The following is a 12,307-nucleotide window of genomic DNA, read 5'->3' as shown; positions in this document are numbered from 1 at the left end:
GATCATTCTTATAGGTTATAATTCTTTTACAGATGGGTATTCACTGAGGCAATTCTGGGTTAGCTAGTCATAATTTGTCCATAAATCAGGTAGTTTTCTCAATTTCACCAAAACCTTTCCTAATTACCTTCCACCCAATTACAAACTCTGTTATTTATGATCCAGGTATATGCTTATTTGAGACACAAAGGCTGTCTGGAAAAAATAAAGGGAATAGGACATTGGTTTGTTTGACTTCTGAATCCCTGGTCCATGCACAAATTCGATTCAGACACTGTGAGGTTGTTGTGCTGTGTCTGTATATTCAGTGTAATATGGTATATTGTACTGCAGATTCAGACACTGTGAGGTTGTTGTGCTGTGTCTGTATATTCAGTGTAATATGGTATATTGTACTGCAGCCTGGCCTTTCTGTCGCTTCAAGCTCCTGATGAAAGGAAGTGCATCTCTGTGTTGGAGGTCACCCCTGCTGCGCTGCCCACCCTGGCTTTGAAGATGAAAGGAAAGGCATTTTTGAAGGACTTTCTGAAGTTGGCCCCCATGAAGGCATAGACGATAGGGTTGATGGAGGAGTTGGAGTAGGACATGCAGTGAGCCCAGATCTTGATTTTGTAGAGAGCGTAGCTCCTGTGGGGGCGAGGGTGGAAGGCCTGGTACAGGATGAACAGCTGAATGGGGCCCCAGCAGATGGTAAAGAGAAGCACGATCACTACCACCATCCTGGAGATCTTGGTCCTCACTGCCTCAGAACGCTCTGTGAGCAACTGTACCTGTGCCACAAGGGGACAAGTGAGATATACTATGTGCACGTCTCATTGACCATCACTGTCCTACAGGGCTGGCCACTGACATCACCTACAATCCTGAGCTACACCGACACACCACTGACACCAGGGTTGGACAGCCCCAGGCAGGAAACCTAACAGAAAATCTGCACTCAGAGTCTGGCACAGTAACACACACCTGCACTCAGAGACTGGTACAGTAATACACACCTGCACTCAGAGTCTGGCACAGTAACACACACCTGCACTCAGAGACTGGTGCAGTAACACTAACTTCATAATTTTGATAATGTAAAAGGTTTGTTACATTTACATTTTGTTGCTGAATAGATGCTCTTATCCAGAGCAATGTACAAGATGAGCATGTTTAACGTTACATTTACATTTTTGACATCTAGCAGACACTCTTATCCAGAGCAAATCAAGCACAAAGAACATCCAATAAAACAACATAAAATGACACAAAGAAGGACATCATCGTCCACACGTGAGTAAGAGCAAGTGACAAACAACTAGGCCAAGACGGCAAGTGCACACCTGGGCCAACACGCAATTATAACACAATATTCCCAGCAGGACTGTACCATTCCACACAATACCAACACAACCCTGAAGTAAAACTTCCACATAGATGGGATTAGATGCACATAGTTCATTACGTTAACAATAGCAATATGGGATAGTGGTGTGACAGGGCCTCCTGCAGTGGCCTCGCTTGGTGCCCCCCCTTGATGCCTCCTGTAAATAAGACTTACTTGTCGCTCGTAAAACCAAGGTTTCATACCCAGAAGCTGAGAAAGGAGGCTGCTGCACCCAATAAATGCCTTGTCCAAGGCACACATGGATCCTACTGACTTACATCTGTGCAATTAAAACCTCTTCTACTGACACGTGCAGTGCTTTCAGTGTCTTTCTTACAGCAGTAGGACTTAAGCTTTTACTAATCACCCTATAATTTATATATTAATAATTTAATTTACACCTACAGAATTTCTAGTATTTCTGCAAAGCAAACACGTAGCACCTCTAAAAACCCCCCTTGTCCCTCCACCCACCACACCAAAGCCATTAATAGACATCTTAACGATGCACTTTGAACGTTGGCTGTGACAGTACCCCCTACCTGTGTCCCCCCTTGGACTTAAAAAGTGAGTTTTCAGCATGCGTTTCAGGGGATGAGCTCAGTATGGGGCTACCGAGGAGAGTGGCTGTTCATCCAGTGGGAAGCAGAGAGACAGAGAGTAGAAAGTCTGACCTGATAGCTGTTGTCTGTGGGCTCCACGGCTGGCTGGCCCATGCGTTTCAACATGAAAGCGTAGCATACACAGATGGTGACGAGGGGCAGGAGGTACACAGCCAGGAAGGTGTAGAGGATGAAGGCTCGTTGGTGATGGGCAGAAGGAAAGGACTCCGTGCAGTAGGTCTGAGGACCATACCAGTATCCTGAGTCTATTTTCTGGTACACAGCCACAGGCACGGACAGGCCAAAAGACCCTGCAGGCAGAAAGCAAGAAGGAGCCTAGAGAGAAATCACTGGGTTTCCCTCTGAGCACTGAATACAAGCCTGTGTTCATTTAAGGTGTAGATGTGGTATTTCTTTTAAGTTAGGATACACGTGTGTTGTAAGCATGAATTTGGGGCAGTAAAAAGGTGGGTACCTATCCAGATGGCAAGGCTGACACCCATGGCCAGGCGGGGGGTTCGATGGCGGAGAGACTGAAGGGGATAAACCGTCACATAGCAGCGATCCACACTCATGGCTGACAGAGTGATGCAAGTGGCCTGTGCCGTCACCTGAAGGAGGAAGTCATCTTTACCCAACACACTTACTGCATCATCTTTACACACCACGCTTACACCCCTATCTTTACCTAAGTCATAACCATTATATACAACACCACCCTGAGCTGCATCTCCACCCTTACTGTAAAAAATACCTTTACAGTACCAGGCTTATGTACATCACTCGCTTACATTGTACCTGCTGCAGTGGATAAGAAGCCAGATCGTGCCTAGACGGTGGCAAATTTGTTAATGATGATAAAGGGAAGTTGAGGGCTGAATCTCACCTGTTGAAGGTAGTTGACCAGTCTGCACATGAAATCTCCAAACACCCAACTGGGCAGTGGGTAGAGAGTGGCAGTGAAGGGGACGCAGCACACCAGGAACATAATGTCAGTGGTTGCCAGATTGGCTGGAAGAGCAAAAGAGTTAAAGCTCATTTACTCTGCAGGCACATCTGTAACTAGGGATTCAAAAATGAGGTACAAATTTCACTTTCTCGGATTTCACTGACTTCCTGAGCTTAGTCATAGATACATTTTAATACTTGTATTGAAAATGGTTCTTTCCCATTGGAGGGTGGGGGGAAAACTGCTTTCTGTTGCATCAAAGTAATCAGCCTGTTAAGATTATTTTAATTCCAAAGAGCTCACTGATCAAAGACGTAGAGTCTTTTGAATCATTCCTAACATAACTTGAAGGAGCCAGGAGTCTTGCTTATACCTTTCCTCTTTGCCACCTTGGTACAATTCACCTCTACTAAATTACACTCATCATTAGACATAGCAACTGTCCCACATACAAACTCTATCCATTAGCATCATTAGTAATTTCTTATTGTAGAAGTAATGTATAAACTGCATGTGACCAGTAGATACCAATGTAGAAGTTGGTGACGGTCTTCATCTGCTGGTGTGTGGTAACCACGTAGATGACGAGCGAGTTTCCTACCAGTCCCACCAGCATGATGAGAGCGAAGAACAAGGGGACAAGCCAGGCGTCCACCAGCAAGGGGGGCGTCTGGGACTCCAGCGCTGAATCATTGCACCTCGCCCACTCTTCTCCTCCACAGAGCAGGCTTGCAGTTCCATTCAGCATGGTGTCCACTACCTCACAGCCGAGCGCAACAGCCTTGCCAGGATGTGGTCCGGGGGTAGAGTTACGTTTGTTTCTCCAGCCGTGGTGAGAATGCAAGCAGCCTAGTTGAGCTGTCCACTGTGGGACACTCTCTCCCGGCAACACTGTGACCAGAAGGATGCACTGAGAGAGTCTCGGTGCTGCAGTAGAACATTGATCATCTGAGTGCTCTGGAGCAGTGTCAGCAAACAACTGACAGAGAGAAGCTGCTGCTGCCCACGACCTTAATATAGAGCCACCCCCCCCCTCACTCCCACCCTCCCCCTTCACCATAGCTAAGGCTGTCCTCCAGGTTGTGTCCTGTAAGTCACTATGAATGGGCATGCCTGTCACATGAGTAAGACCAGTAAAATGACTGGCCCCAGTGTCCAGCAGATGCATCACACCCCATGCCTGTCTCCATGGGCTGATTTAAGATGTGGCGGTTTGGGTCAGAACACTCCGCATGGGTCATAGTGACAGAACGCACTGCAATACTTCCTGTCTGACCACATGCTCCATTTAAGCCACTGGTCATGAAATACTCGTCAGTTCAATCAAATGGAAGATATTTGTGTTCTCCTCCTTAACACTGGATTGTGTGATTTAGTGGAATGCAGCAGGTGTGTATCCTTATTTATTTAAAACTGGAAAGAAAAGAAACCACATGTGATTTGCCAGGGGGTGTATTATTACAGGTTGTATGGGCGACTCTGCTTCTGAACAAACCTTACTATGATGCGGGTCTATGTATGGAGGCACCTGGACCAAAACACATAAACACTCTTTCAATAATGTAACTCTCAAGAATGTGGAGGTGTTTGAAATACAGCAAACAAACAGCAGAAAGAGGCAGAGAGACCAACATTTAAATTAAAAACTTTTATTTCACTAGGACTACCACAGCAACAGTACACATATTGCACCATTTACAATTCTGAAATAGTAACACTGTACAAATGCATCCTGCAAATCTGGCAGTGGAGCAGAATCCTTTTCCTTATATATTTATATGTAAAGAATATATTATTTGTGCGTTGCATTTAGGTTTAAGGGATATTTTACATTCTTTATATATACATATACTTGGAGATTCAAACAACCGAAACACACACTTCTCTTCCTACAAAAACGATTTCCTGCATCCCTAGATCTCTGCCCTCAGCTCCATTTTGCAGTTTTATCTTCCTTACAAGGCAGAGCCCACAGGAAGAAGCGATATAAATGAAACTAAATGAACAGAACTGATCTTTCATTAATGATCTCTCATTAATAAATAATCTTCAGCCAAAGGTTGCATGCATTACAGTGACCAGATGAGTCCAGGCCAGTGCAAGGAGAGGCTTTCATGAACCACTAAAACAAGTAACAGTGACCGTGTTCAACCAGTCAATGGGCGACTGACCTGATCTGACACAATTTTATCTCTGCATTAAAACACTAATTGGCTGAGATCACCCAGTCATTGGTCCTAATGGCTTTTTTCATACATTCTGGTCCTGGATGAACCGGACAAGGCCACTGTCTTTTCTCTTCCCATGTCAACACAATTTTTTTTTGTAAATCTCCTGCTGAGGGGACAGCAGCACCTGGGTGTGTGAGCACAGAAAGTGTTCACAGATAGACGCATCACTCACAGAGACACAGAGCACAGACAGCTGATCTGTAAGAGATCACAGGGCATGTGACCATGCATGAATGGAACAGAGGCAGAGTAACAGCGCTGTTGCGGAAGGGGGTGGTGCCAGAGCCTTACTCACATCCCACAATGAAAGGAGGCAGAGTCAGGCAGCATGTGTATTAATGTGGAGCTGATTTACATATCGTTTAAATATTAATGTGGACTTTAATGTTGAGTGGATATTAATGTGGAGCCAAACTGAACATGGTGCAGATATTAATGGTGAGTGGATATTCATATGGAGCTGATGTGGAATGGCTTTCTCTGCATAAAGGTGGAAGAGTCACTCAGATTGTCACACCCCACCACAAAGTGCCACACCCAGCCAACACCCAGGGTAGGACTGCCAGAAAGTGCCACGCCCTGCTGACACCCTTCGTCTCCCTTTTTGGCATTCTTAAATCACAAAAAAACTCCAGCTGATGTAGGGCTCTGTAACCTTTTACCAGAGGACTTCCCCCCTGGCTGCAAATGTGATGGAGCTAGGAAACATGCACTCTCATAAAGAATGACAGTCATTCTTCGGCCATGTGCCATTACTTCGATCGATAGTCATTTTTACCAACAAACTGTTTAAGGGACCTTAACTGTGAATATATTGTGAGAGAGATAGTGGGTTTTAGCCTGCAAACAGATGTGAAAAAGCCAATTAAGGGCAAATACCATCATGGCAGCTGTACACACCATCCTGTACATACAGCCCACAGCAGCATTGCTAGTTCCAAAAGAAATCGTTTATAAAATAAATTTATCACAGTAAATAGAAGTATGCTGCCCCAGCTGTGATGTCATCACATGGAGCATCTAGATGTGGAGTTGGTTAGATTCTTGGTGTGATCTACAGGGTATGGGTGGAGAGAGGGCCCAGATGCACATCTCAGATATTGAAGCTCTCCCCGCAGCCACAAGTGCCTTTGATGTTGGGGTTATTGAAGACAAACTCACTGGACAGCTTGCTCTCCACATAGTCCATCTCTGTTCCTAACAGAGTGAGTTGGGCCTTCTTCTCAATAAAGACTCTAACACCTGCATGAAGGAAGGGGGGGGGAGTGAAGATGAGGAGAGAGAGAACTCACACTGAAAGTCCTCTGATATACAGCACTACATGGTGGACCAGTGCAGACTGGTTCTGTGAGGCCTGGGTTTAAGAACTATAGAATTCTTCCTAAACTAGACAAACCAAAATTTACCTCAGTCTCTATAGTAAACCACATGTTTAGAATAGTTCTTGACAAAAGAAAGGAAAGACCACTGCTTCCTTAGTGGAGTCAGGGTTGATTCGGTGTCCTGAGAAGAGTGAATTGACATCCTGCTCACCATCCTGAAGCACTTCCTCGTCTGCTTTCTCCCTCTCCCTGGTGTAATCCAGCGTGTACGTGAGGCCATTGCAGCCTCGGGTTCGAACGCCCACCCGAAGACCGATCTGCTCCAGATGAGACAGAGTTCAATCATACATGCTTCTCACAGTTTGCACACTGAGTCTCATATGCATGTGGAGTACAACAGAGACACAGAAAACACCCAAATGTGGATTCACGCCCAGGACTCCTGTGACCCTGGTATTACACCGTCGGATACGGGATTCCTGGGGGATGGTCCAGTCTGAGCTAAGCCTTAAAAATCTGCCTCCATATCCCAAACCTGAAAAAGGCATGCAGCAGGACCACACCCTTTAACACTGACTTAGAACAAATCACACTGAAACAGTGTGGGAAATACACAGAAGAGAAACAACCAATCACAACACTTCTACATTATGACACCATTCCAGAGCAGCTGTGTCAGAACCTCCAGTGTTACGCAGTGCTAGAAAGTGAAGCTGGGACACACGCAGAGGAAAATTCTTTACAGAGAGATCACAGTGTGTGTGACCGTGTGTGCATGGAACAGAAGAGCAGTTACAGAAATACAAAATGCATTTAACAAAACAGCATGAAACATATTACACAGTGACATCAAACTAAAACATTGACAAAGACAAAAAAATACATGATAATGCAGACAGTGCAGTTGGTCAGAACTTACATATTCTGGCTTATTCTGTAGCAGGATCTTAATCTTGTTGACTGCAGCAGGTGTCTGAGGAAGCAAGCATAAAGGGCAGGAGCGTGAATCCTCGGGCAGATGCATAAAAAACATTTACTGCATCTTCACACCACAACATCAGGCAGAATTTCCTGTGATCTGACAATTATACCCTGCTTCTCAAACTGCTCTCACAGAACAGTAAACAAAGCAGCACTCGTCCATTACTGCCTTTCCAGTCATGTCAAGAGAAGAATTAATGACCGTCCACATCTTCAGTTCTGAGTCAAGTACAGGCTCACAGATTTCACGAATGATCCTTTCACTCAAAGCAAAACTAGCTACGTCAGACATGGTCAGGGGCATCTGACGCTGGAAAAACCGACTCCTGTAGGACCAGCTGAGCTCTGTGTTGGAACACGTGCAAAGGATTTCGAATTTGCTCTTTTGCTCTAATGCAGGACCTGATTGGAAACGTGCACAGGTTTCAGAGTATAATCTCCCGTAAACCCTTCTGCTCACGGTGTCCTTGCCCGGTAGGCCAACTTAACACAATGCCAAACATATTCGACTGTCTACATTGCTTAATGTGAAAAAGGCCCATATGCCTTCCTAAATTTCACATGACGATTATACACCTACGCGACTACAGGTTGATACGCGCTAACTAGGTCATTTCCGGACGCTTAAGCATACTCACCTCGAAAACAAAATAAATATAAAAGCCCACATTAAGCTCATAGTATACTTAGAATCCCTTCAGGCCTCCAATAGCAAAACGGCACAGAATTCATTCCCGACTAAAGGCAAGTCCAGATATATCTCCATATTGCTCAAAACGGAACTACACACAGGCTGTTTACTGTTAAAATGTTTCCACCCGGTCACTTTTGGTTTCCATTGAGGTCAGTTTTAAAACACTAATAAAATCACTCCACATTTAATTCATGTGTGTACATGCACACTTGTGAAGCTACAGACAACTTTGCATGACTGGTGTATGCTCTGCCATGACACGGACAGATGCGACAGCAGGCGGAGGGAAGGACAGTGTGAACCGCATATCTTAAGAGCTTAATTCAGGATTAATGACTTTTCTGACTACATGTGCCAACATACGCACATGCATTCATGCACACATACAGTTGCAAGATAACTGCAAATATTCCAGTTTGTTAGATACTTGCATTTTCGGTACAACTTTGGGGCGAGGCAAAACCTTGACAACGATTATTATTGTTTAGTTCCACCATATAAGTAAAGCTCCTATACAAAGTTTAACTACAAACTACGCGAGGTTTCGTATTTATGTAGACCTACTATACTACCTAACCGGCCAGCTAAAACACAAGGTATGGTATACTTACGGTGTACTTACACACGGTACACTCACCATCTAGTGCCATTATAGCTACTAACGTTAGTTTCAGAACAAACAGTCAAACTATGACACATTTCGTTCAGATTAAAATTGACATTAGTTAGCAAGTTAATTGACTCAATTAATTAATGTTAGTATTTATAAACACTGGATTTCAATTACACGTGTGTCAGCTCGCTGATGTGACACTAACCAACTTCGTAAGACACTGCGCAAGATTAACATAGCCGTCACACCCATCACAAAGACATCGGCTGTTGTCCCGATATGTTATCAGTTCGCCATATCCAGTGCCACTGTACAGTAACATTCACAGGCTAATCAAAATCGCAGCTAGCTTGCACGAACAGGTCACTCATGTCATCCAGAGCCACAGCAACTTGCTGATATCTATGAATGTTATTAGCCAGTTGCCTGGCTAACTAGCCAGTCACTGTAACTTGGACAAGGCTTGCTGCTAACTTGCTAGATATTTACAACTGTCATTCACTGGCTAGCTCTCTACCGGGGTTAACTGAAGGAATCCCTGGAAATATTAGTTAGATATGCTACGTCGCTCACTATATGATGTTAATGTTAGGCAGTTAAATCCACTAACAAGCAACAGAGCCAGCTATTCACAACAATACAGCTTCCGATTTAGCTTATTAGCTAGCAATCGTATTGATACAAGAGTGGCTTAAAGGATGAATTGCTAGCTAGCTACCTACAGACGTTATGAAATCACGAAATGCGTTTTCGCATTAGGTTATCATGTTGCTGCGAACAGTAAGGTGGCTGGCTAATGAAGCAATGTCACAGGGGGACAAACTTTACTAACTAGTGCAGCTATCCCTAGACCCACATAACAAACCTTCAGCGTCATACGGACGCAAACAAGCATCTCGGCTCTCACCACCATCGGGTAGCAAACAAGCAGCTTTTGCTGCTGTAACCACGACGCACCAACCCACCCGATTACTCACCAAAGTAAGCGCAGCTCTAGTAGGAAGTAATTTTCTTTTGCTAATAGCTTTCACTGTCGCACGGACTATGGGGGCAGACATGTTTCGTCCTCTCTAGAACACTCTATAAACACGACCAGGATGGCATACAGGCCTGATTACGTAGCCAGGCACTAACTAAAAATCTCGTCCACCATTGGAGCCACATATATGTGACAAGCTGTTTAGCCAATGACATTTTTTGACATACTTGGAAACCCTTATGACACAACCGCTGGTTACGCAACGTAATTATACAATGCTTCGACCGCAAAGAATAACCATTTTGATGAACTTGTGCACGCCTCAATTCTCCAAATTTAAGTTACCTTCGTAATTATGGCCACCCATACATAAATGAAATATATTGACAAATATGTAGTTCGGACCAAAATTATAATAACCCGAATACATTTAAATATATCAATGCAATGCAGTCATATATTGCAATATACCAAAACGTCAATAATTAGCATATTTTCACACTATTGAGTTCAAAATACATTTTCTAAAATATATTCCCACTGTGACTTTTTGAATAGGCAGTTTTGTCACGTATCTTGAAAACACCCTAAACCACATTCACGGGAATTGGCACCATGCAATGTGAACAGGTCTTACCCCTTGTTCATGAAACTGAAATGTTATTTCTTTATGGTGTAACAATTTATTACTTTCATACCTAGTCCGAGAGTTCAGTTCAATGAGAGGTGCTGGACAGACACACACACACAAAATTTTTAAAAATTACCTTCATTTAATCCACTGTGCTACTCAGTAGTTAATTGGCTTCAAAGAGGAATTTGAATTCATTACCCCTGGCTTGCTTGCATTTACCTGCAGTGGAAGTTGCACAGGCATGGTCAGTAATACCGCCTTACATACTTAATACAGCCTCCCATGCTCCTGCTCTCGTGTTATTTAGTGCATTCACCACAATCTCGAATTTGTTGCGTCTTTCTGTGGAAGACACTGTCCTTTTGGAAATCAGATTTGTGAGGCTGGCAGCAGCAAAGGCAATTGTATCATCTTGGTTTGGTGCCATTTTTCAACAGTTCATTTTCAGCTGTGCCCAAATGCATTTCATTCATACTACACTTTCATAGAACAAAAATCACAACCTGAGCAGTGTTAAGATCAGCCCTCTCCATCAATTCACGACCAGGTTAGTTGCTTAGCAGATGCTCTAATCCAGAGTGACTCACATGTCATCCATTTCTACCACCAGTGGGGAATTGAACCATCAACCTATGCGTTATAAGCCCTGCTCCTTCCCACTGCTCCCTGGTTAAACTGCATATCAAATCGTCATTCTAGGTGTGAACTTTCCCTGAAAAACACTTGAAATGTACAAGGGTGCATATCAGTTGTTTGTGAATTATGTAATCATCTCCCAATCACTTCCAAATCTTAGCACATCCATACAATCTCTGAAGTTAACCTTTCCTGACATTAATTACAGAGGGCATGTCTTTTTACACGGAAAACCCCACAACAACCTCCTCAAGTGATGTCAGATTACACAACAAACAGATTTTTTTTAAAAGACATTTTATTTTCAGAGCAGGTTTGGCAGACAGCAGCAGATTCAGACTAAACATGACACTCACACTTGTCTTCCTGTGATCAAGAGTACATATCCACAAAAACAAACTCAGATTTAGGGCTGTGTGCTTTCAATCAGAATCTGTATTAACTGGTAAAGACTGTAAACAAATTATAACGGACAACTATTTTTGCCCTGAACAAATGTTCAGTTTAGGCAGTGATTGAAAACAAAGAAAAAGAAAACATTTATTGTTTATAGTGAAGCACATCTGGCTTGACCTGTGGCTGAAATGCAGTGCAGCTGCCTCTGAGCCTATGACAAAGCCTCACCACTGGGCCAGTGTGGATGACATCAGGGGGCCTCTTCTTTTCCCAGGCAATGAAGCTGATCTGCCCATCACGCAAACCCAAAACTTTCACAAAGACCAAAACGCAAAATGCACATAAACCCCACGTTACTTCTTTTCTCATTGTTGGCTGAGATATTTCAACTAAATTACTTGTTATTTGCTGCCATGCTTGATTTACTTTGAACTATGTTTAGGGATATGTGCTACTGAGATTCACTGTAGACCGTGCGTCCTCCAAACCACACCGCCCATCACAAATGGCATGATGTGAGCATTTTGGGGTCAGAGTAGCTTTTTTGGAAAGGGACTGTAAGAAGTAGGCAAGGGGAATGTAGGTGTCCATACCCAGCCCTGGAGATGGGTGATGAACTCTGAAGATTACTGTGGGACTGGACGGTTTGACAGAAGACGGAGGCAGTGGATACTGATATCCAACCACCTGCTACTATAGTACAATCATATGTAGGAAGGATTTCATCTGACGTGCTTTGTACTTTCCCTGTTGTCTCCATAGATACCAGTACAACAAGTGGACTTATGGTCCACCACAGATACTGTATCTAGTTACAAACAGCACCTGTAAAAAGGTAAAAATGCCAAGATGGTGGAAACGCAATCCTGTCCCTGTGAGTGAAGTGAGGGCCTGTTCAGCACGG

The 12,307-nt window shown here is 43.8% G+C and overlaps 2 protein-coding genes across 2 annotated transcripts; both read right to left on the bottom strand.

The window, feature by feature from the left end:
- Positions 1-335: 335 nt before the first annotated feature.
- Positions 336-3,665, bottom strand: kiss1rb (KISS1 receptor b). The gene is given in 5 exon segments (XM_036526304.1): positions 336-770; positions 2,041-2,279; positions 2,444-2,579; positions 2,855-2,979; positions 3,446-3,665. Coding segments are annotated over 5 exon segments (1,155 nt in total).
- Positions 3,666-4,595: 930 nt separating this feature from the next.
- On the bottom strand, positions 4,596-9,854 carry isca1 (iron-sulfur cluster assembly 1). Its single transcript, XM_036527221.1, has 4 exons — positions 9,736-9,854; positions 7,390-7,443; positions 6,682-6,787; positions 4,596-6,390 (listed from the first exon to the last, which is right to left on the bottom strand). The coding sequence occupies exons 1-4, from the start codon at positions 9,814-9,816 to the stop codon at positions 6,242-6,244; spliced, it is 390 nt and encodes a 129-aa protein (XP_036383114.1). The 5' UTR covers positions 9,817-9,854; the 3' UTR covers positions 4,596-6,241.
- Between the last annotated feature and the right edge of the window lie 2,453 nt (positions 9,855-12,307).

Source organism: Megalops cyprinoides, chromosome 4 (genome assembly GCF_013368585.1).
Source record: "Megalops cyprinoides isolate fMegCyp1 chromosome 4, fMegCyp1.pri, whole genome shotgun sequence".
Lineage (NCBI taxonomy): Eukaryota > Metazoa > Chordata > Actinopteri > Elopiformes > Megalopidae > Megalops > Megalops cyprinoides.
This window is presented reverse-complemented; position numbering and strand designations above follow the sequence as displayed.